Source organism: Megalops cyprinoides, chromosome 24 (genome assembly GCF_013368585.1).
Source record: "Megalops cyprinoides isolate fMegCyp1 chromosome 24, fMegCyp1.pri, whole genome shotgun sequence".
Taxonomy (NCBI): Eukaryota; Metazoa; Chordata; class Actinopteri; order Elopiformes; family Megalopidae; genus Megalops; species Megalops cyprinoides.
In genome coordinates this window covers 9105487-9130043 of record NC_050606.1, presented here as the reverse complement: position 1 = coordinate 9130043, position 24557 = coordinate 9105487, and the positions used below count along the sequence as shown (strand labels likewise).

Genomic DNA, 24557 nt, shown 5'->3' with positions numbered 1-24557 from the left:
GCAAAATCCTTCCTCATGTTAACCACAACAGATAAGGTAAGCCTAAGGTGTGAAGAATGATTCTTAAAACAAGTGCATTTGGACAGAAGAGAGGTTATGATGCTGTGAGAATGACTTTAGATTGCGTTTTTTTTCAGCCCAGTACTTCTTGATTCTTTTTTACAACAGCCATATACAGAATTATTGATCCTTCTCAGAAATTGTTTTGCTTCTAAGAACAGTTAGTATCTCTGTATTTGATGCAATGGTGTCGTAGAACTCAAACTTTTTTGAGGCCTGTTATTTTCATGTAAAGATGGTCTCTTTTAGGGAACTTCTTGAGTTACTTTGTATCGGTCAAAAAAATGCTGGGTAATGCATCTCTGATTACAACATCCCCCCTTTTGAAATAACATCTGTGATCAGAGTTGTACCTGAGCTGTTTTTGTGAATTCTGGTTGTGGGTTTTACCCCAGTGCAATACATTTTGAAGGTATTCACATGGCCAGCACGTCTGAAATATTTTCCCCAGGGATTTAATTATGCCTTGTCCATTTGCCCATAGTCTTAACACCGCAAAGTGGTTCTGGAAACATGATTTCATACACTCAGAAGTTGGAAGAAACAACCAAAAGTACTAATAAGTGTCCTATATCCAGAAGTGCTGCCATTTGCACGCCTGTTTATTTTCTTTCCACTGTAGTAATGCACAAATTCATACCTCTGTTTCTAATCGGACGCAAGTCCACAGGACTGAAGATTGCATTCGTGGAAAGTTACAGAGAATTGTCTACTTTTCTCCTGGCCCTGGGAATGTGGTAAGATTTTCTGCTGACACAAGGCTGTCCACACCACTGATGAAACAGAATAACTGCAACAGCTGCTGGAGTCACTTTCTTTCTCCAAAGACTGCTTACAGTCGTACATATTAAATCCTGACTTTTTGCTTTCACCAATGATTGCAGATGCTTTAAAACAATAATGCTTGTTTTGAATGCCTGTAGTGTTTATGTCTTTCTGTTAACTAGACGGTGCATTCAACATCACAGTCGAAGTAAGTAATGCATAATAACAGGGTTTTGTAATTAATGTAATGTGACCCTGACTGAATGTACAGACATAATCCGTGCATGCTTTCAATTGAGGTTACATTTAGACAAACCTGTAATGGCAGTAGAACCCTATTTTCTAGGAAATTGACCTAGGTGTGAGTCACTTAGATGGCCTACAGTATGCCAACATTCCTCATGCAGTGCGTTTGGCTGGTGGTAACTGGTACGCTGGAACAGAGCATACGCATCACCTCCCCTATCATATTCCAGTGTCTGATCACACAAAGGCATGACAGCAATGCTGCTTTGCCCATTTAAACTGAGTGCTGTGATGCCAACACAATATTTACATTTACATTTATTCATTTAGCAGACGCTTTTATCCAAAGCGACTTACATAGGTTACAGTTCTTCACAATGTTATCCGTTTACACAGCTGGATATTTTTACTGAGGCAATTGTGTGTGAAATATATGTTGTAAAGGTAGGGTAATTTACAGGTAGGCTTTTTCACACGTGAAAGCTGTTATAGCCTGGACCAACTTTACCCCATTCGCCCATTCACCCTAGTTTATACCATGTATGTGTTGGGAAAGTTCCAGCTTTCCTCAAAAGACTTGACATGTCAAGGTGAGAGCTTCGGCTTACAGGTATGGACAGCGGGTTTGTCTGCAGGGTTAGCCTGTGAAGGCAGCAGAGAACAGCATGCCCACACTCCCCTCCCCCTTTTGGGTTGGCAGCCTCTGTAGCCTCATGTTGCCATGGCGGCGGGGCGGGGCGGGCGCCCGCGGCGGCGTGTTTCATAATCCCTGGCGCGCAGACGGCTGGGCACAGCGGGGCAATTTTTCCACCGGCACGCCCTGCACCGCTTGAGTCATGGCCTGGCACTCGGCGCGCGATGGATTTCAACACATCACCGCGAGTCCAGTATCACTGCGCAAACCCTCTGCTTGTTTTTATATCAGCTAAACACGGTCCCTCACACCTCATGGCATTTCTGAAAAAATTAGGAAAATTGTGTGATGTCTCTCCCTGCTTGCTCTGGCTGTTATATTGTGCAGGCCTCTTGTTAGTGCCTCTCTTTCCTTGGTTTTAACCTTCAGGCTTTCCTTGCCTTTTTTCTAGTATTACTGAATGTACAATTCCCTCTGTTCTGTCTGTGTTTTCCCAAGGTTGGCCTGAGAAAAAGGACATGGTTTGAAACACCTTAAAATGCAATAATCGTTTAGGGCGGGGGGGTGGGTGGGTGATGGTGTGAGGATGTATGAAGTGAAGCTCCATTTTCACAAATATGATACAGGATATTTTTCAAGAGTGGAGTGAGATGTTTCTGTAACTTAAGTCTTTCTGGGTAGTGTCTGGTGTTTGTTGACTTGCAGAAAATAATTTGTGCAAGCACTGAAAACCTCAGTACGAGTACAGATTAACCCACTGAACCCCGAATCCACTAAACTATTTGAAACAGACAATGTTTTCTGAGAAAAAGTAGAACATCGTGTTCAAGTGATGAGAATAGAACATAACCTCAAGTGCCACCAAGTTGACAGAAGGAGAGGAGGAAGGACATTTCTTGCATAAATTACCACAGTGTGTTTTTGAGATGTAAACACAAAGCACAACGTTAAAAATAATAGCAAGCCAGTCCTTCCTAAACGGCAGGAAAGTTGTGCAACCGGTGTTGAGTGAGTTCAATATTTCATTCTCGGTATTGCAACATCCATCTTTGGCAACGAGCCCGATTTCAGTGGAATTTTCCATTCCAGGTCACTGCTCCCTCCAGTGGCGAATTTCAATTTTAGTGCGAGTCTGCAGCCTCTCCTCCGAATTTACGCTGAGAGCCATAGACATATTGGAGTGCAGATGCCACCTTGTGGACATACATAATTACTACACGTGAACGTTACAAGAAGAGCTTTTTGTAAACGCATTTCAATGGGTATAATAAACAATCCACGTTCATTTTAAAAGCGAATCTAATTTAGAATGTTAAAACATTTGATATTTAAGAAATGTAGCCCCAATGATGTGTAATTGCAGAGCAGTTCAATGAAGGAGTACGTTTTTCCTCATCTTCGGACGTTGCACAATACTGTCCCTTCCTGCCCTCCAGCATCTGATATACCACCTATACCACGTTTAATATCCAATATGAAAAATATTCCTTTCTATACGAAAATAAAAGTCCGATAGCAGTTGTGTGTATTCTTATCGGTTTCAAGTTGTTGGTCCCCACCTTGTGGTGAAGTACTGGTACCACAGCTTACTCAGCTTTACACATTCAGGGTGAAAAATCCAAAAATCTCATGAAGTGTCTGATGCCGAAATTTTGTGATGGTGACCAGTCAGTCTATCGGCTGGCCAAGTACTTTCAAATGCCACTGGCATGAAGTACTATCTGAACAGTTAAACATATTCCATTTCGTTCTGCTATGAGCATGTGAGTAGAGACTTTCAAAAGCCCTGTGCCATAGCTTGGAGAGATGATAAAGAGGACTACAAGAGTTATTGTTTGCATTTCATGTTTTTTCATGTTAGCTTCAAATGAATCACTTAATGTCAGCTAATCTTGAGGAGACGGTTATGGCTTATGGCAGTCTGTGTCTCTGTAAAAAGCTTTTGGACTAATTGACTGCCGACACACATCTTCTGCAAGCAGAAGAGTGCTGTGTCCCCGTGAGAAACGATTAGAGTAGATTAGATTAGATTAGCGGATTAGATAGTAGTAATTTAATGCAAGTGTGAAAGTATGTGATATTAGTACTGTAAGTATGGAACTTATCACCATCAATGCCATCAGACAGAAAGGGGCATGAATTTGATGTTGCCAATCATGTCATATTTCCAAATTTAGCAAATCCAGTGACTGGCAATGATTACATGACCCCCCTGCCCTGACCTGTCACCCCCCCTCAATCATACATCTGCTGATCAGCAAAAGGTCATTGCCTTGTCCAAGATATGGGATATGATAAAATGACTATTTCCATGGATTCAGGCATTACATTTGTACCAAAACATACATTTAGCGTTACTGGTGCCTTTCTATCAATGCTCTGTGCCTGTATTTGTGTTGATTACCCATGAGGTAAATGCTTCAAATGTGTCCTGATCTTTACTTCGATTTCCTTAAATGTGCTCTTCTCTATAGTCTACATTTCCTGACATCGAAGTTTACAGGTTGAATACTACAATCAAGTCAGTTTGTTGCTTTATCAGTGAGAGTGAAAATGATGACAGTCGCTTGCCAGTGTATGGTGTTTCAGCATAGTCTTCACTCAGCAGTATAATGATTAATTCTGCTATAAGTGCTGCTGTTGAGGTGAGCCTTTGCAATTGATTGCTGACCACAATCAGCGTTTCCCCCGGACTGCATGCGGGTCACCTTCTATGAAGTGGAGCAGAACAGCTAAGCAAGGCTCTTTCAAGGAGAACAACTGCCTAGTGCTGTCGGAGTAAACCTGCCCTTAGCCCCTAACACAAAGCACTCTGCCTAATACTGCGGTGCGCCCTTTTCTCTGTGGCTGGGTCATCGGCTGCTAGCATCCGAGAAAAGGTACCCACACGTTGTCAGGTAAGTTGGAAGAAGGGGTTTGATAAAATAATGCTTTTCAACCAAATGAGTCACGGTTTAGTCTCACATTTGGCGGTAATGTGGCTTCAGTGATCACGCTTTAAGCCCAGCATGATAGTGCAGGTACTGGATTTGCCCTTTGTGTCAAGATTTCTCACTGAACCCACACCTAAAAAGAAGTCTTTGGAGGCACATGTAGTGCCTGCATTGACGGCACGCGTAAGAGGTTGCTTGGGAGGGATGTAACAGCTTTCTGCAACATCATTAGGCTGTGATGTTCGAGTTGGGCTTCCTGGAAAGGTTCACTCCCCACGGCGTTCGCATTACAGCCGAAACAAACGAGGCGTTTCTGCAGCCTAATGTACAAAGAGCGGACCGGCAGCCGACAAGCACTGCCACGACGGTTCAAGCAGGGGGCGGTGGGAGGTGATCTGGAGGCAGACTTCAGCGGCAGCCGGAAACAATAAAGGCCGTGTTGTTCCTGGGGGTGATGCCGGGGCTGCTGCTGAGAATCATGAGCACCGCAGATGGTCGTCTTCAGGCTGACACAGTGGATCACAAGGACAGGCGGACTGAGGTAAACACTGATGCGACCAAGTACGTCTGGACCAAACGCATGCGGTCCGGCTAAAGCACCAACGTGATCAGCCACGTGCCCGCAAACACATTACGTTATATTACTGGCATTTAGCAGATGCTCTTATCCAGAGCGACTTACATCAATAACAGGTATTTACAATGCTGTCCATTTCTACAGCTGGATATTTACTGAGGCAATGGTGGGTTAAGTACCTTGCCCAAGGGTACAGCAGCAGTGCCTGAGCGGGGAATCGAACTGGCAACCTTTCAGTTACAAGTCCTGCTCCTTAACCACTATGTTACACTGCTGCACCCCACATGGCCAGAATAAAGTCCATCGCCGCTGTACACATGTAACCACAGGGTTGTGGTCTGAGTAAACACCTACACAACCGTGCACTCTTGACCACAAATGTGGAGGACCTCAAAAAAAATCAGATAGGTGTAAGATTATGCCAGAACACTCAGATTATGAGAATCATTATTCTGTCATAGGTATCTGTGAGAATGGATATCTGAGGAAAAGTCAAGTATGATGAGTAAGTAAGTCAAATCGTGTCTCACTACAGAGAGCAACGACTTTTGATTCTATCATAAATGTCAGTGACTGGCAGCACATGGGGCTACTCAGCAGTACTTTTTGATCTGAAACCTATGACTGATTTAAAGGCTTTCCTTAGACTGGTGGAAGAAGCACAGACCATGCAAGAGAGGTGAGTGATGTTGGAGTTGCTGTCGGAAGAAAATCCGACTGGTCAAAACACACTGCTGAGTACCACCCAATGTGCCAGCAGCTGACTGATGAACTGTTTGTCCTTTGAACCTGATCTTTTTCTGTGGTGATTGGACATTCATTGTAACACTTTACGCCATTCAAAAACAAACAGCATGGGCAGAAAAGTTTGGAATCTGAGGGTAATGGGGTGACTCCCCTCATCTCTGTGCTGACAGAGTGAAGGCTCGGTTTGAGGGGGAATGAACTGAGGTTATAAGTGGGCCATCACAGTCACCAGACTCAAATTCCTTTGAGCTGAACCCTGTGAACCTGCTGGGACCGCTGTAAACACCACATGCTTCCATAACTTCAATAACATGCCCTGGAGGTGTAAAGGCATTAACTAGATGAGGATCTATGAAATATCAACCTAATGATTTGTTATGAATGTGGATTGGTCTATGGCACTCTACAGAAGTTTCCCATGAATAAGCAAGTAGGAAATAAGTGTATAAATGAGTAAGTTTTTTGACTACTCATATAAAAGGAGAAAAATGGAGATTAAATCCTAAATACTGTAATTTATATGCTTATATGCAACTCTTATATGCATCGTATGGGAACAGGTCTGGGGGGGGAAATGAATACACATGCATATATATAAACTTCATAATGTTTATGGATATAAAAAAGCAAATTGATTTCTGGGTGTAAACATGAATGAAAAATGTATGAAGACAATTTATGCTTCCCTGTTCATTAATATGCAGTGTGCGTGACCTGAAAGCTCGCACTGTTCGTACTCTCATGGTGCTCTGTAAAGCAGGCCATTTTTGCTGTTCTGTACTCTTGAGATATACATCTATACATCTATACATACCCCACAAATCCCACCAATCAGACAATTTCCCTCAGGTCATTTCTTTAAAATAACCCTTGAATAATAACAGATGTATTGAAGTAATCCCTATAAGTTTGTGATCAACTTTTGTAAGGTACAAACACAGACTGCTGTACACCATCTTGCAGTTTGATATGTGCAGCTACAAACTTTGAAAATACTGTTTAGACAAAAAATAGATTTAACTTTACAATCTAGTTGTGATGAAAACCATTGCTTTACCTTCACTGTGATAGAACAGTAGCGCAAAGACTGTAAAAGACTGAAATCAACAGTTTTAATTTTTCATTTACGGTGGATCTGACATACAACACCCCTTCGTCTTCAGAATTTGAGAAGGTGCATTTTGCATATACTCTTATACAGGTTGTGCTGTACATATGACACTGGATGGTGAAATATTAAAAATATCACCACCGTGCTTGATGTATAAAAATGTTGATATCAGTTCTAATACCCTTTCGATTAAAAGCGATTATGTAGAAGGCTATCATGAGGCGCAGGCGCCAGTCAAACAAACTAAAATATAAGACCTGAGTGTTATTCAAGTGCCTGGTTGGAACTTCAAACAGCAAATCACCACTGTTCAGCAAGCAGATTTTAACGCTGAATGAAATGACGCAAGCTGTTTCGGATATTAAAAATCATAAACTGTCATTGTAGCGCATAAGTCATCTGAACCTTTTGTCAGATTTCCAGACTAACGACTGCCAGAGCAGTCGGAACGAAAATTAAGTATACCACTTCTTACCTGATTAATGGGCATATTTGTTATTTTCCAACATGCGAAAATTACACCCCGTGAACGCTGCATTTTAAAGCGTATTTAATGATGTACTGTAGACCCGGCGATAGAAATTAAAATACACTTAACTCATAATTTACCAGTTACTTTCAATGCATACAATACATCTGAAGAAGGGCACACTTATATCACTCATGATTAAGTTTCATACATCGACTATTAATATAAATGTTTATTCTCTATCTTTTTGAGTGTTTTAAAGCACAAGAATGTAAGGTACACCTCTCATTTAGTTGCATTGTGCAGGTTCGAGTTTTCCATGTAAAATACAGTAATTGACCATAATTCAGACACCGTTTTGTGTGGCGACCGAGGTCTGTAAATTAAGCGTCCATGCTGTATACGTACCTATTATACAGAAGTATATTCAGTTTATTTTGTAATAAACAATCATGCCAAGTAAGCATCTCGTTAGTTTCTAAAACAGAATGTATCGACAGAGCACTAAATGTTCGTCAACCTGCGATCGCGTTAAGGGTTTTGCCTTGCTTGGGTTTGCAGGCAGTTTTTACAGAAACATTTGACACTGAGCGATCAGGCTAATTTGTTACCACCCACTTGAACCGGAACCTTTTCAAGCAAATACGCTTCAACTGTGCAGCTCTGTCTGTGCTCTACACTGACAAGAGCAGCGGCGGTTCACAATGTTACGTTAACACCTCGAATTGTCATTCCCATGTTTTTAATAGGGCCAAAAAAAATGAGTAGGACACAATAACAGACCCCGATCGCTTTACTTCTTTATGAACAGTCACGACAAAACAACATGGTTATTGCGTGGGCAAAGCAGACATGAGTGCTCGGTAAATACTGGGAGAATTGCGATACGCAGGAGAGGAGGGAAGCCTTAAAAATACTTGCTAGATTTACTGTCTTTTTTTCCAGTTTACAGATGGCTTTGCATTGCCGCTTCTGCTAAATAGCGCCGGACGAGACTGCATAAATGATCGCAGCTTCGTATTCTACTACTGTGGTTCCTCCCTTGCCGCCCTAGTACTCGCGCTTCAACACGGCTTTTGAGCTCGCGTCCAAAGACACTTGGATGAAAACGGAATATACCTTCGACAGAAGCTGAAAAAAGATGGGGAACACCACCTCTTGCTGCGTCTCCTCCAGCCCCAAACTCCGGAGAAATGCACATTCGCGGCTGGAGTCCTACCGCCCTGAGCCGGAGCTGAGCAGGGAGGACACTGGCTGTAACCTGCAGCATATCAGCGATAGGGAGAACATTGACGGTAAGGCTGCAAACGAGCCAGCGTTCTTTGTACAGTCGGAGGCAATCGTAGTAAGTAGCTGTAAAACTATCGCACAAGCACCTAGGAAAAAGGATACCATGCTTATGACTAAATCAGATGTTTCGGTTTAACTGTTTCCCAGAAAGAAATCACTACAACGTTTTCATAATTGCATTGCTCTTGTGCGATGGGAAATCACGAATCGCTCTTTCCGTTTGTATATTCAATTCTTATCTAAAGACCATCGATACACAGTAACACATTGGGGAGATGCGCACAATAATCAGCTCTTTACTGCCAAAGACCACTGCTTCTACTAATAATACACAAATAGTCACTCCTTGAGCTGGGTGCAGTATATGCTTAGCATAAGGTTGTACGATGTTATGTTGACAAACGACAGTGATGGATCGAAAGATCAGGAACCGAAAGTTAAAAGCTGATCTTTTAATCGAGCTTCAAGAAATATTATGATTGCCTTTTACAACATAAAGTGGAGAGTACTGTTTTATGTCCTGTCGTTACCTTTTGCATGTTCGCTGGCTAAGTGTACCATCAACAATCAACGCATGAGGGTGTGTAAATTATTTACTTGTTATACCATACAAACTTTGACAACCACAACCATTGTTATATGACAGAAAGTAAGAGGTAGTTGGTGGGCGTGACAAAAATGATCAGATCTTAGCAAACACTATACTTCGACTAAATCTAGGCTATTCTTGGTTGGGGCGTGCATCGTTTTCATCGTGGATAGCTGTCAAGTGATTTCAAAGGCCACGCAAATCGTAGGCGCGCAGACGGATTATAACAAGATAACCTTATTATCAGACGGGATTTCTAGGTGAATTCGAGGCGTCTACATTTCTGCTTTGCATAATAAGTTTGTTCTCCAGCACGAATCGAAGGATTCATTAAGCAGGTCCGTGTTAATTAAAATCGCTTCTGTGCCTTCAGAAAATGGGGTTCTGCCTTTCTTTCCTCTGTGGAATACCGGCATATGAGACGTCTTCTTATGAGGGAAACCAGACACCTTTGTTTTTGTCTTTGTGTTGGGTTTATACACACCAAACTAAGGAGCATTCATGAGGCACGCTAATGACATTGCTCTGGGAATCCCCATAGGCATCACAGTAGGGTATAAATTTACTCAGAAATCACTTAATAAAGGAAATTTAGGTTATGTACACCAGCATATCAAGTGAAACCTAAGAAGCTTCTTATATACATAGAAAAATATATAGTGCAATTAAAATTTGAATTTATTTGTTAAAGGTTTCATTCATGTTTACTTGGAAGTGGTATGCAGTAGTCTCAAGACAAACACTGAAAATCTGAAAGAGCTTGCTTGTATTGTGTGACAATGTTGGGTTCATGATGACCACCAAACCAGGGTTGACTGGGAATTTCCGGTCTGAAAACCAGGGTTTCCAGAAAGGACAGCTATGAATGACAGCTTTCTGATGATTTCTCTCCATGCCACCGTCCAGCACCACTGTATGGGAAGGAGGGAAGACCTGGGCTTGTGTGGAAACTGAGGGTCAGATGTCCTGTGGGATGGCTGGTTGTGGGTGTTGGGCCCAAGCTGAAGGGCAGCCTTCTTTCCGCCTTGGAACTCCTTTAAATCGGGTGCAGGAATTGGTGGCTCGTCTAATCTGGCTCAAGTTTAATGCGGCCGGCGTGTTCTGATGCAGTTTATCCTTTTTAAGAAACGTCTCTGCTCCTTTTGGTAGTGACATTTCCCCGGAAGATGAGAAATGAGGAATAGAGTATCATGTGATATCATACATTTTCCATCTTGACAGCAACCATTTGTGTGTCTGTGTGTGTGTGTGTTTTTTGGGGGGGGGGGATTCATCTCTACATGATTGGGTGGAGTAGGGAAGTTCTGTATTTTGGGAAGCAGATGGAGATGGCAGAGTTGTGTGTTAGGCGTTTGTGAATAACCGTGCAGTGTGCAGGGCTGCTCGGTCTGGCACTGCAGGGCGGAGGCCCCCCAGAGCCGGATGGGAAAGGGCCACGCGATGAATCACGGCGGAGAATTAACACTTGCATTGTGCACGGGACCGGGAGGCACAATGACAGGAACTATTATTCAAGAAAGAAAGGACCCCTGTAAAAAAAAATCAATGCTCCTTTCAAGGTTAATAATAGGCCTCTGTTTAACAGGCAATCCTGAGATGCAGAGATGTGTCACTCTGACTTTTAGTGGCACCTTTGTCACTTTTTAGAGGTGATGTGGCCTACCGTGAGGTGAAGAGGGGCATCATGCAAATACTTCACATTTCATTGGGCCAGTAGTTCTTGTTCAGTGGTAAAAATGAAGCATGTTTTGTTTTCCCATCTTTGAACTGCTTGTGGCCCACCGTTTATTTTATCCTCTCATCGTACCCCGTTTTGTCATCTGGAAGTGTAACTATGTGCACCGTTTGTTGAGGACATCCAGAGACATTCGGTGTTTTTCATTGTTACAGTGGCAGCCGTTTGGTTCTGCGGTGGTGGAGGAAGTTGGCATCGGGAATACTTGTATTTGATTTCAGTTTTTGCATAGTAGCCGGTATGGTGGCAGTCATAGATATTTCTCAGAAGGCTCGCAGAGTTTGTCATGTGAGCATCTGTGTTTGTACGCCCCCCCCCCCCCCCCCCCTCCTCGGCTGATGTCCTCACGTGGCCAACCAGTGGAGTTGCTTGGTGACACGCGTTTGCGGAAAGCGTGTCTTCCACTCTCAGTTTTGCTCCAGAAACAGAATCACTGGGGTCCTGCCTCACCGCATCTCTGGCATTGCAAACCTGGTCACAAACTGCCATCTGTGTCACCGAGTTGGTTTCAGAATCAATTGAAATGTTTAGGTTGCAGTACGGTGGCCCCATGAGATTTGTTCAGACTGCTTCATGGATGGCTGTTGTGGATAAAATATAGTCTCATCATAAGCAATATGAAGGAAACAGGAAAGTAATGTTAAGTGATTGGCATTTATTTTTAATGTTTGAAAGAAAAATGAATAACTCAGTCTTATATATGTATGGACAATTTAGGTAAGTCAGTTCTGTCAATATCATTCTTTCCTGCATAAAATCTTGAAAAATAAAAGCTGTAAAGTCTTGAACTCTCTGGATTGCTATGGCTTGTGTACATTTTGTGCCACGATCTGCTTGTGGAAGTACTGGCTCATTCTGCCCTAGCAGTAGCCTGAATGGCTCTGAGATGCAGTGGCTTCATACTGCTTATCCACTGGAACTCAGTGCATATTGAGCATGGGTTGTATGTCAAATTAACAACCTCGGACACCTCATCCAGACAGCGAACCTACAAAAAGGAACTGTTAACGGGCACCATTTCAAACAGGAAAGGCATCATCTAAAGAAGGCATGTTTGTTGTGGGTGTTGACTGCGTGCAGTGGGCCAGACTGACCCTGACTTGGCTACTGAGGTATGTAAGCTGAACAAAGTGAGAGAGGTGTTCCATAAAGACTGCACTCCCCCAAGGAATGTCGTCTATTTTGTTGTAGGTTATGGATAGACTCTACCCTGCAGATCTGGTTATGCTGCCCAGGTTTCAGTGGCAGATGGAGTGTTTTTATGAATGGCAGATATATGTACCAGCAGCATGTAGTGTTAATTCAGATACAGCCGGGCACTAAACAAGAAACCCAAGTCCTGATTCAGAGAATAAACAGATAGTTGTCAGGTCTTAACGTCACCAGCCTTACGTGGGATTGGAGGATTTGGGCCTGTGGTTGGCAGTGGCACAGTATTGGTGGGAAAGAGCCATACAGGAGTCACACAGGAATTCTTGACACAGTTTCTAGGAATGTCCAGTTTAGTTTAGTTCAGCCCACATACTGTAGATTCTGTTAGGTGAGTCAGCTGATTGGTCACCGGTAGTGTCTCTACACCACAGTGTTAGTGAGAGTAATTTCTCATGGTTTGGGTTGTGTCAATACCACAGAGCTTTTGCATACTATGTGTATGAATTGTTCCCTCCTCATGCATGACTGGGGGAATTGTCACTACTGTATCATATGGGTTGCCTTATTTAAGCGAAATTCCACCCATCAGCTGAATGTCAGTAATATCATTCTGGATGAGCTGCTCCATACTGAGTTCCTTTTAAGTGTTATTTTCAACTGAAATGGCAGTCAGGGTCAGTCTGCTGAGTTGAATCACTTAAATACTACTGACAGACAAGCCCATTGTTGGTAATGGAGAGTCAGCAACACTTCTGGGCTGCCTCTGAGCGAAAGTAATCTCGGTGTAATGGCTCAGATGAGGGAATCGGATGTCTTTTGTTGTATTATAACAAAGACCAGTCGTAAAATATGCAAGGTATGCGGCATGGAGCTAAGAGATATGACATCAGCAAGATTTTGTGAATTTGTCGGGCCGTTACTAAGCAGCTGTAGAAGGCAGTGTGGAAATGATTGAGTTATAAGCGAATGTCCTCAGAGGGCTTGATCTATGACGCTGACCATCTCATCTGAAATATTTCATCAATGTTGAATGGTAGTAGCATCCGCCAGTTACCGTTCTGTGTTCTGTGCTTGGGGGGAAAAAAAAAAACACATTTGGAGCCCTGTGTCTTGCTCCGCCTCTCTGCTCAAGTGCACATCCGTTGAAAAGAAGATTTGGCGTAATAGCTGTAATTAAACTTCTGTCACTTCACTGTGTTTAAGTCTCAGAGGATGCAAGTGCCGTGAATTTACAGGGATGAGAATGAGGGAAAAATAAGGCCCCTTTGAGAGTAATCTGTAGTGAAGTCATGGACACGGCAGTGAAATAATGTGATTGTGCTGTCTGCATATAAAGACGTAAATGGTGCACCTGGCCGTGTCAACCAACTGCACATTGTGGAAATCGAGCATCTGAAAAATTTGATCTTTGGCTAAAGTGCTAAAAGTATTAACGTTTTAAGTTTGTCCACCATACTCTCAGAAGTGTTTTTGGTTTCAAATGTTAAGGACTGTCCGCTTAATCCGACATTAAAAATTGAGTAGCACTTGAACTGAAGCACTGCTTCAAACTGAATTCAGTCTTTTGTCTCTGCCATTGCAGAGGTGGTTTACGTCCTCACCAACGTAGCGGGCTAAAAGGAAGGATGGAAGTAAGAAATCAAACAAAAAAATCTGCTTTATTGCTTAGAAATGTCTGTGTTTCTCCCTTGAGATGGCCTTGGTCTCACTAGTGCTCGCAGCAGAAATGATAAAAGAATGGCGGTGCAGCTGTTGTGCCGTTAATTTTTACTTTCTTTGAGCTGGTAGTTTCTTGTCTGGCTCTCTCCCCCACTGTCTTCCATACATAGGTTCCTGCAGAAAACTTGTATTGTGAACAGTCTCAAGGTAAAGATCTGGCGAAAAGCTGAGCTGATGCAAATGAACTCAGTAGCCCGTTTCTTGTAGGAGGGAAAGGCAGAACCCTCTGATACAACATTCACTGCAGGGCTGTCCTTAAAACACTGCATGCTACCTGCCACCAGCAAGCAAGACTGTTCTCTTGCTGTTAATGAGGATTGACGGGTCAGATTGCATTGTTTGAAAACCTGTTACCTTAACTTCCCCTCCAATCCGTTTTGTGTCTCAAATGGGAAACTTCGGTATGTTACCTTTGAGTGTCAGTGCGGACTGCAGCTTGTGAAACCTGCAATGTAAATTCGACGCATTCTTTAAAAAGAAGTGTGTACGTTTTGTTGAACCGGGAAGCGTATCTGGTTAGACGGCCGTTAATGGTTGACCAAATACCTGGATGTCCGTTCTCAACCTCGTTGCTTTTTAAACGTCCACACAGGAGAGACGCGGTTATTGTTTTAACACACCGAGTGCGGAAGAACTAAGAGGGAGGTCCTGTGATCCAACTCGCAAATACCATACAGATCTCATCTCACAGGGGCCTTTGTTCAGTTCACTGCGCAGCCCAGGAGTCAGCTGATGGCCTTATTTAGACGTGGAAATTTGGGAGGAATTGTAGGATGTCTCCCTCACTCTGTCGCTCTCAAATAATGTGCAGCTTGGCAAACGCTCCCTTTGGGCAGGGTGATGCTCCCGAACGGTCAAAACACGAACGACTTTGGAGACGGAGGTGAATGTCCAAACCCCCTATGGAACCGGCGCAACAGACAATAACACCTGATTTGAATGTCTGTACAAAAGGGTACATTGATTTCCCCATTATATTTTACACTGTGTTAGAAAATCTCTGTAGTCATTCAGCTGTGCAGTGTCATGCTTACAGCTGGGTATTTAAAGCATAGTGGGAGCATATGAATGAAGTCATATGAAAGTCATATGACATAGGCTACATGAACTTGTGCAATTTAAGCCCGTTTTGTGACAGCAGACGAGCAAGTAAAGCATGATGCTCACATAAAGCTGGTAGCTCCAAACAGCTCACTGCTCTCGGTACACTCCTCTTCCTGCCAATACAGTGCCCGTTCATCACAGTTGCACTAAAGCGGGCATTCATCCCTCCCCCGCGGTTCTCAACTTGCCCAGACTTGCCCCCTCAGCGGACGTCTGCTCCGCGGAGATGCGGGAAAGTTGTCGCCACGCGGCGCTCTCCCGGGATCCGCCGGCCGCGGTGCGGCGTTACGGTCACGTGACCGGGCCCGTGCCTTGTGACTGGAGGGAAATTGGGTGTGAAAACCGCTGCTGCTACCCACAGCGGATTGCGCGCAAGCGCCTCAAGACGCGTGCCTCCAGTTCCCCCTTTGCTTTTATCCCCCCCCCCCCCCCCCCCCCCCCTCTCTGGAAATTTGACTAATGGTGTTGTTTTGATTTTCATAACTGATTAGGTGCATTAAAGTTGCATACATTTTTATCAATCAGCGAAATGAACTCCAGCCAGTAGCTGAGTAAAATATTTTAACTGAAGCAATTAAAGCAGAAATGGAGCATGGTTTTCCATTATGTGATATGATTTAGGAAGCCCTCCAATGGGATCTGAGAAACATCCATTTCAGTGTTCTGAAAGGGTGCCCTGTACTGTTCATATTAAATATTTACTAGACACCCGTGTTACTTCTGTCTTGTATTTATGGGTCAGTGGACTTTATAACATACATTTCTCAAAGGCATAGTAAACCAGACTATAGCCATACATTGCACTGTAGTACTCTGAGAAGACTGTGTTATTTTGTGGGGCATGTTGAAGTATTGATTCGCAGCGGTATTTCCCATAATCTGAGAGCCGAGTAGAAGCTGTGTGCAACCCTTGTTACATGTGGAAAAAAGAGTGTTAGACAGTGAATTTCTTCAGAGGGAAGGGATTCAGTGCTTGTTTCAGTAGAAATGGAGTTGCCTTCTGTCCAAAGAGGTGATGCAGCCTCTTTGACTGACAAAGGGGGGTTCGTCTCATGAGTGAGACTGCTAAGCTTGAGACAGAGCACTGAAGGCATCTGCACGTTTTAACTGACCCGCTACTGCGTTGTGATAAATCCGTCAATTTGTTTAAAGCGAATCTTTCCATAAGCTATTATAATGAAAAAACTATGGGCAGCAGTGTAGCACAGTGGTAAGGAAAGGTTGAGAGTTTGATTCCCTGCCGGGGAACTTGGGAAAGTTCTTAACCCATAATTGCCTCAGTAAATATCCAGCTGTACAAATGGGCAACATGTAAAAACTGTAACCTGTGTAAGCCACTCTGGATAAGAACATCTGCTAAATGCAAGTAATGTTATGTAATGTGATGTAAGTATGGACATTCAGAATCCCGTCCCTATATGGTGGGATTTTGTGGTTGCCCTTCCTTAAGTATCTCTTTGAATGTGTTATAAAATATGAATGGTGTAATGTGAAGCAGGGATGAAGCACTCTAATAGTACTGCATTGGCTCTAAATTCCACACTTAATTTGATTCTGAATTACACATGTGATGTGTCACTGCACCGCTAACACAGTTTTAAAGACACCCAGGAGATCCCTTAATAATTACTATTGCTTCATCTGCAGAGGGTCTCATTGAATACGCAAAGCAGAGTGTCTGTTGTGTGGAAGTTGCGTCATCAAAATGTCCAAATGGTGTCACTTTTCTATTTTTGTGATTGTCTTTTGAAAGTATTTACAGAATTGCCTCAGTAAATATCTAGCTGTGTAAATAGGTTACAGTTTTTTACGTGTTGCCCATGTAAGTTGCTGTGGATAAGAGCATCTGCTAAATGCCAATAATGTAATAATGTAATGGAAGCATCCAGCTGTATTTATACTTATATAAATGGATAAAACTGTAACCTATGTATGTTGCTCTGAATAAGAGTGCTAAATGGCAATATTGTAATTTCAAACGCACGGCTAAAATTACACTTCTGTGTTACAGTTCAGCTTTATGTTTTGATGATGAACGTTTCAGCAGAGGTTCTCAGTTCTGCGGTAGAGGAAAGGAGACTGCCAGTTAACACAGTCTCTACAGCACTCTCCTTTTAGATCTATCACAGCAAATTCGGTGAGAACTGTCTTCTCACGCATATTCATTTTACAAAACATCACACTTATGAGATGGTATGATAAAACGTGTCAGGTCAGGTTCCTGGGAGTTCTGACTAACTCACGGATCTGCTGATTAATGGTGTGGACTGCGTTCTCATTACTGGTCAGTCAGTCGGTTGTCCATCCACTTTGAGGAAGTGAATGCATTTCTCACGACTTATGTCACGTTTCCAGAGAAGACCAGTAATGACTGTGGTCTGTACCCAGAGGTCACAGACTTTATTCTGCAGTCTACCAGCGAGAGCTTCATGGTGATCAAACGCCATCTATTCAGTGTACATTCAGATTTATTCTGAAGGAAATGTAGAATTTTTTTCCGTCAAAGGCTTTTCCTATCTGCTCTCTAAATGGGTAATATGTCACAGTGAAGAGCCGATTTATGCATATGAATGCACAACTATTAAATTTCCTGTCTTCTTGGAGATGTCTTGCTCACTTACTTACATGGAATTGCCCACGTATCTGCTTTAGAATTCCCAGGACTCTTTTAAAAACTTTCCACTCGAGGGTCAAAGTACTAATTTGACAGCTAAACTGCACCAAAGTCCTCTTGACATTCAAATCCTCCTTCATGGACTGAACACCGGTGACTAAATTCACTCTATTAAATAGGCTGTCCCTCCCGATTTCCCCCAAATAAGATGACTGGTTACAAATCCTTTAAGCCCCTGCTTATTAAAACAACCTGGGGAAGAAATTGTTTTTTTCTTTCAACACCTCGATGGATGAGGAAAACATATTAATATGCATTGTCCTGCTGTAGCAACAATAACAAGTGAGACGGCGCAATGGAGGATTCTGTTTAATATGCAAACCATAACACCATACAGCTTCAACGGGGGGGGGGTTCTCACAATGTGAATGAAACACTCCAGACAGGGGTAATATTCCCAGTGGGGGGGAGGGGTGGAGGAGGAGGAGGAGAAAGGGGAACACTGCAGGAGGTAGGCCCAAATAAAGATGGCCATTGAAGTGGGGCTCCTATAGCGGGCGTACTCATATAACACACAGGCCCGGAGGGGAGGGGGGGGTTAAAGAAAACGAGACGGCATCCCAAATTTGCATAATTTCAGCTGCAGCCCTGGTTAGGTAATCAGATGCAGGCTGCCTCCAAATGAGTGAGAGAGAGTGTGTGTGTGTGTGTGTGTGTGTGTGTGTGTGTGTGTGTGTGTGTGTGTGTGTTCGTAGCCAACCATGGCAAAACAAGGAGAAAATGAGATCAAAGGGATAGAACATGAAATCAAAGAGAGAGAGAGAGCAGCCGGGCTGGTAAGGGATTCGTGAGCTGGCCGAGAATGTGTTCATCACAAGCCGCAAAGGCCTGTTTATAAAGCCTTAAAAAGAGCCGTGGAGCCCTTTAAATGCGGTTTATTCCTGCGCTGGGGCTAATCGAGGTCTTTTAAGCTCTCTTTGTGTGTAATGTCTTGATGTATGATCCTAAGCATGCACCCATTACAAGGACACACGAAGACTGGTTGGGTTTGAGGTTACACAAAATGGAGCAGCTGTTCTGAGAACCAATTTCTGCTCTGTAACCCTCACAACCAGTAGCAAATAAATGATACAGGAGAAGGTGGTTTAATTACCATCTTAATAACATTAATCACAAAATAGAAAAGTGACTCCACTGATTTGATTGGACACTCCACTATGTACATATATTTACTGAGGCAATTGGGGATTAAGTAAGCACCTTGGCCAAGAGCACAGCAGCAGTGCCTCAGGAGGGAATCAAACCAGCAACCTTCCGGTTATGAGCCCAGCTCCTGACCACTGTGCTACACTGCTGCCCTATGGTGTAGTGTATATTAAGCTAATGTGTCTTCTTTGTTAGATATTGTAGATGTCTTAGATTTTTGTTTGCCTTCAAATTGGCCTAATTTTTATCTTAGAATCTGATGCCCTTAAACTTCAGGAGCAAACCGGTTGCATAGCAACTGACCACTTGTCACAAAAAAATACTAATGTGATTGCACTATGCAATGATAAAGGCATGTTAGACATTACACAGAATCCTTAGTTCCTCTCTGCTCTAACACAGATCCTAAAACTCTGACTGCTCTTGACTGTGCTGTCAGTTGTTTTTTTTTTTTGGTTTTAATCAGTAGACTTAACCTATGACAGATGACATCCATTGCCGTATTGAACCGTGGCACGTGGTGCAGCCGTAATGAAAGCATCCTCGTCGGTAGGATTGATGGCGCACTCCTGTTCATTGATCGCGGCGTTAGCGGTGAAACGCGGCTCTGGTCCCAAGGGCTCGGCTTGGGACAGCGCCTACTAATGAAGTGAGTGCGGAGTGGCCCGGGCTAAAGTTCCACTCACATCTAATTATGTGAGAAGGGATACAGGAAGTTAATTGACTTTAATCATTTACACGCCATGCGGGCCTGCGATCACCTGTACGTTAGGTGCGAGGGATGCAGAGCGGAGGAAATTAACTGGCAGTAATTATGAGCTCCGTGGAGCACAAGTGTTCCCACTACTGTGTGGTACCCTAACGAGCTTTAATAATGTAAGATGTTGTTAGCTCTGAACCTCCATTAAGAGTTCTCAGAACTGTACCCAGCCCTACCGTGAATACCTAATACAGTAGATCTTGACCTGTTAAGGCTTGTAGATGGTGGAGGCACTGGCATTAGGTAGTAAAGGAGAGATATTGCTCCGTCACATTGTGGACATGGTCCTGAAAGTTTGTTATGTTATGCTGTCAGCTCCCAGCGCCGGGGTCATCAGGACCGAACGGGTCATGCGGTAGGGTCGTTGGAAGTGAACAGAACGGGATTGAACCTGCCGTGGTGAGATTCTTCACGCAGAAAGCAGAACACTCGTCAGCCAATCCGAGATGTGATGGAGACACGGGGCTTCGTTTATTGATGACATGGCTGGTGTTGAGCCAGGGCTGTGGTGCTTAGTTTGTGCTCAAGGCAGACAGCTTAATTTGAGACGCCCCCCTTTTTTATTTTTTAAAGAAACCACTTTATAATACATTATGTTAAACAGGTAAGCCTTCTAAGGGGAAGCGACATTCAGTTTTTTAATCAAAAAAGTGTGTGCAACAAAGAGATTGCCTTCTTTCTGCCTTGGAAGAGTATTACCATTCATTTGAAAGGAGATATAAAGTGTATCATTTGATGAAAGATAATTACAATGACCTCTTTAAAAAGTGAGAGTAAGGTAACAGTAGATCAGGGTACTTTAACAACTATATTGAAAGAACATTACAAAATTCACCTATTAGTGTTAAGGGCGTGGCATGTTATAGATAGTTTGCTTTTATTACTTATGAGTATGTATCTGATAGAACATAGAAGTGTCAAAAATTCAAGCTTTCGGTGATCAGGGCAGAGATATCGCAGTTCACAGCTGTAAAACCCCAGTTCCTGGGGATATTTTCTGTGCATGCACTCTTTCTCACCGTCATTTACACTTGAAAAATGTCTCCTGTGATTATGCATTGCCTGCATAATTACAGTTCGCAGAGGGTGCTTTCTTATCAAAGTTTAGCTTGCTGTTGCTTCTCACACTTCATCTAATGAACTCTTAATACAGTTTTTGTGATGAATTCAAGTCATGCCTCTTTGCTGAACAGCCTCAGTTGAACGGTTTTGATTTCCTTCAAGGTGATAGTAACTGTGTTTGTGAAAGCTGTATGCAGATTATCACTCCTGCGTTCTATTTGTTACCCAACAGCAACATGTTTGTTGGATGGTGGTTGGCCAACAATATGTTTCCTTGCTTTGACCAATAAAATCTGTATTGAAGACATTACAGAATGACTTTCCGTTTCTGTCTTTCTTTGACACGTGTGAGGATAAGGATGCCAGATGGCTGACCTCATTAATTAGGCCCGTAACATTCACTAAAGGGAGTGCTTCCTTCCAATTTTCCCCTCAAAAAGCTAAAACTTCTCTCTGTCTTGGGTTGTCCCTGCAGCGTTAATTAAGGCTTTTTCAGTGGGTGTGACATTCAAAGGCCAGCGTTAATTGCCTGAGAACTCCAGCCTGAGTAGAGTTAGCTGTAAGTTTGCAATAATTCCCCTGACGGCTGTGAAGCACTGTAGTGTGTGCGTTTCCTTTTGTGCTGAGCTCTGTCTGACTGGGGACTAAGCCGAACAATACATTTTGTTTCTCATCTGCTGAACAGTCGAGTGCCCCGCCTTGTTTGTGTGGTTTTTGCTGTGAATTTTCATGATGGTGTCTGAGGAGCTCCAATGCGCCGTTTGGAGCTCCAATGCGCCGTTTACAGATACTTTGGCGCAAGACTGGGTTGTGCTGAACTGTTGCGATCTTGTAGTTCCTATGCAGTTTACACACACACACACACACACACACACACACACACACACACACACACAGACACGCACACACACATGCATGCTGTTTATGATGGATTTATCTTTTTTTTTTTTTTACCAGAGCACTAAATAATGAGACAAAAAGAAATCTGCAGTCACAGGATAAAAGGGTTTTTCCAAGCATTTACACAGCTAGTCTGACAGGCAGGCGTCAAAGCAGGAACTAAAGTTACGTGTGGAGCCACCTCAGGTGACAAGAAGGCTTCATCTCAGACTCACTCGGGGCATGTCTCTTTCTGCAGTATCCTCTCTGTTGCAGTCCTGCTTTCTGCAGCTCCAGGGAGGTTACTGTAAGTTTATCTGGCCTGGAAATGTTTCCCTATTGGACCCATTACCCTTGATTTAAAAGGCATTTGCTCTCATTCTGCAATATGCTGCTTTTCAGTTACGCATGATGTTTCTGTCTGGGCTTTGTTGGGATTTTTGTTAAGAAAATAATGTCTGACTGTTGCTTAGGTACTACCTGGAAAGTCCTCTGCTGCTCATCCGTTTGAAGGGAACTGCATCACTTTTCAAAACCCACAAGCAAGTTTGTTAATGGTCATTACTACTGCAGCAGTAATGTGATGAACCTCTGATACTTCCCTTCTTTTTGAGATAAGACCGTAGAAAATTCAATAAATCAATCCAGTTAGAGAAGGACAAGCTGACTGTACCACATAATGGAAGCTGGAGTAATCTGACAATACAATTAAACAGAGATGGCTCCGGCATTTTGTCAAGTGGATGGCATTGTCAGTTATGAAACAGATGCACAGGGCAACATTCCTTGCACGTTCCAGGAAATATAGCCTGATATAGCTGCTAGAGACCTACAGAAAATAGCCATTAATGACTTAATCACAAAGCCATGTGACCTTGTTTGCATTTATAGAAGTTGCTGTAAGTTTAAATTGCTGTGTCATCCATGCCCTACTGTATCAAGTGTGGAGTGTGTGAATACGAGAGAGCGCGCAGAAAGAGGTCTAGTCACAGGCTAGAATAGCTGCATACTGGTATTTCCCCTGGTTTGGGACTGAGTTCCCACAGACGTCCTCTTTGTTGTTGGACCGTGGTGACCGTTCTTGCAGCCTGTGGCCACCGGTGAGGTCATCTCCCGGGTGGAACAGAGCATGTGACCAGGAAGTGAGGCCTGTGACTGGCGTAGTGGAGCCCTTTTGTCTGGGAACCGCTGGCGATAAGTTCACCCTACTGTATTAAATGGCTTACTGTTGGCTGCATTGTTGCTGACTGGATGACTGTGGGATAGTGTGCAGCTCCCCCATAGTAACCACAGTACCCTGTTTTACCACTAGATGGCAGAAAAGACTTCATAGTAGTCACAGATTGTTGCTTGGTAGGTTGCAAACTCATACTCATTTTCAAATGTATTCACCAAGGTAAACCCATAGTTCTGTAGCACCCATAGATGTAGCATAAATGAAATCATTTTTTATGTTTCAATGCACTAGAGCCTGTATGATGGATTTATATGTATATATATATGTATATATATATATATATATATATATATATATATATATATATATATATATACATACACATACATATATGGACTACTTATTATAAGTGAGCACTCTTCAGCAGATCACCTCCCTGTCTCGGAGAGGTGGGTAAAATGATTAATACAGAATTTGCCTGAGAGTTTGACCCAGCTCACCCTGTGTGTGCGTAATTTGATAGAAAGTAAATGCGCATTCACTCTCAAGAAAAGGGTTCACAAATGGTCTTTACATTCAACACCTGCCAAGAGAATCCACCTCCCATACAGTATCACTTCTCCAGGTGTTAAATGGGGGAGAGATACAGAACATATCTGATCAGTAATTCAATTGCGTTAGCTGTGAGGTCTTCTAAATGTTTCAGCGGTGGGCTGAACGTGTGGGAAGTTAATGGACACCGTTGAGGTAATCACTCACGAAGTGAGTGTGGGCCTGAATCAGCACACAGTCAGTCATTAGAGGAATGATTTCCTCAGAGCTGTTGGATGGCTGGCGGGTGCCTGGTCAGTCACTTCCAGGTGTGATTTGATTGGAAAAATGATCTGAGGTGGTAGAGAATTGGACAGTCATGAGCAAGCCCGTGAAGATTCATTGGCCCACTCTGTGTGTGGGAAGGGTACAGTGGATTTTGCATCACTACGGTTTAGATCAGCGTTTCTCAAACCTCTCCTGGAGTACCCCCTGCCCTGCAGGTTTTAGATCTCTCCCTGCTCCAACACAGCTGATTCAAATGATCAGTTTGTTATTAAGCAGCTTCAGGAGTTCATAACGAGTGGATCATTTGAATCAGCTGTGTTGGAGCAGGGAGAGATCTAAAACATGCAGGGCAGGGGGTACTCCAGGAGAGGTTTGAGAAACGTTGGTTTAGATATTTCTACATGAGCAGCCCATGATGTGCACAGCTCTGGCACAAGCGGAGTTTGTCGTGTATGCATTCAGGCCACTGTGACATTAGAGAGAACCGAACTTCAGTGCCAGTCCTAGTTTTCAAGGCTCTCTCTTTTGTGCGATTTTCTAAACTGTTCATCTGTTTCCAAAACGAACCAGAGGAAGAAAATCAGCATGTCTGATCTACTCCTGAGGGAGAATTCCTCCAGCATGTTTCATATGTGAAATACCTGATTATTGAGGCATGTCTGATGAATCTAACATTTTTCATTAGAAATGACCATCTGGCAAAAATATTTTAAGGACTGCGTGGAGAAGCTGACTGACACTTCTCACAAAAAATGAAACCAAAGGAGGAAAAAAGAAACAAGAAACAAATGAGTTCTTTCAAAAAGCAACAAACAAAAACAACCAGCCTCCCAGCTACGCAGCCACACACCTGTATTAAATAGGCCTTAATTGACAGATGAGGCTTATGAACCAATGGCTGGCTTACAC

At 43.1% G+C, this 24557-nt stretch overlaps 1 protein-coding gene across 2 annotated transcripts in view; it reads left to right on the top strand.

Annotated features, from left to right (window-relative positions):
- The first annotated feature begins 8208 nt into the window (after positions 1 to 8208).
- LOC118771108 (cyclin-Y-like) overlaps positions 8209 to 24557 on the top strand; it is a 47373-nt gene continuing 31024 nt past the window's right edge. For both annotated transcript variants that reach the window (XM_036518985.1, XM_036518984.1), the window contains exon 1: positions 8209 to 8837. In XM_036518985.1, the coding sequence (XP_036374878.1) occupies positions 8684 to 8837 (154 nt within the window). In that variant the 5' untranslated portion in view covers positions 8209 to 8683. The remainder of the gene's footprint in view (positions 8838 to 24557) is intronic.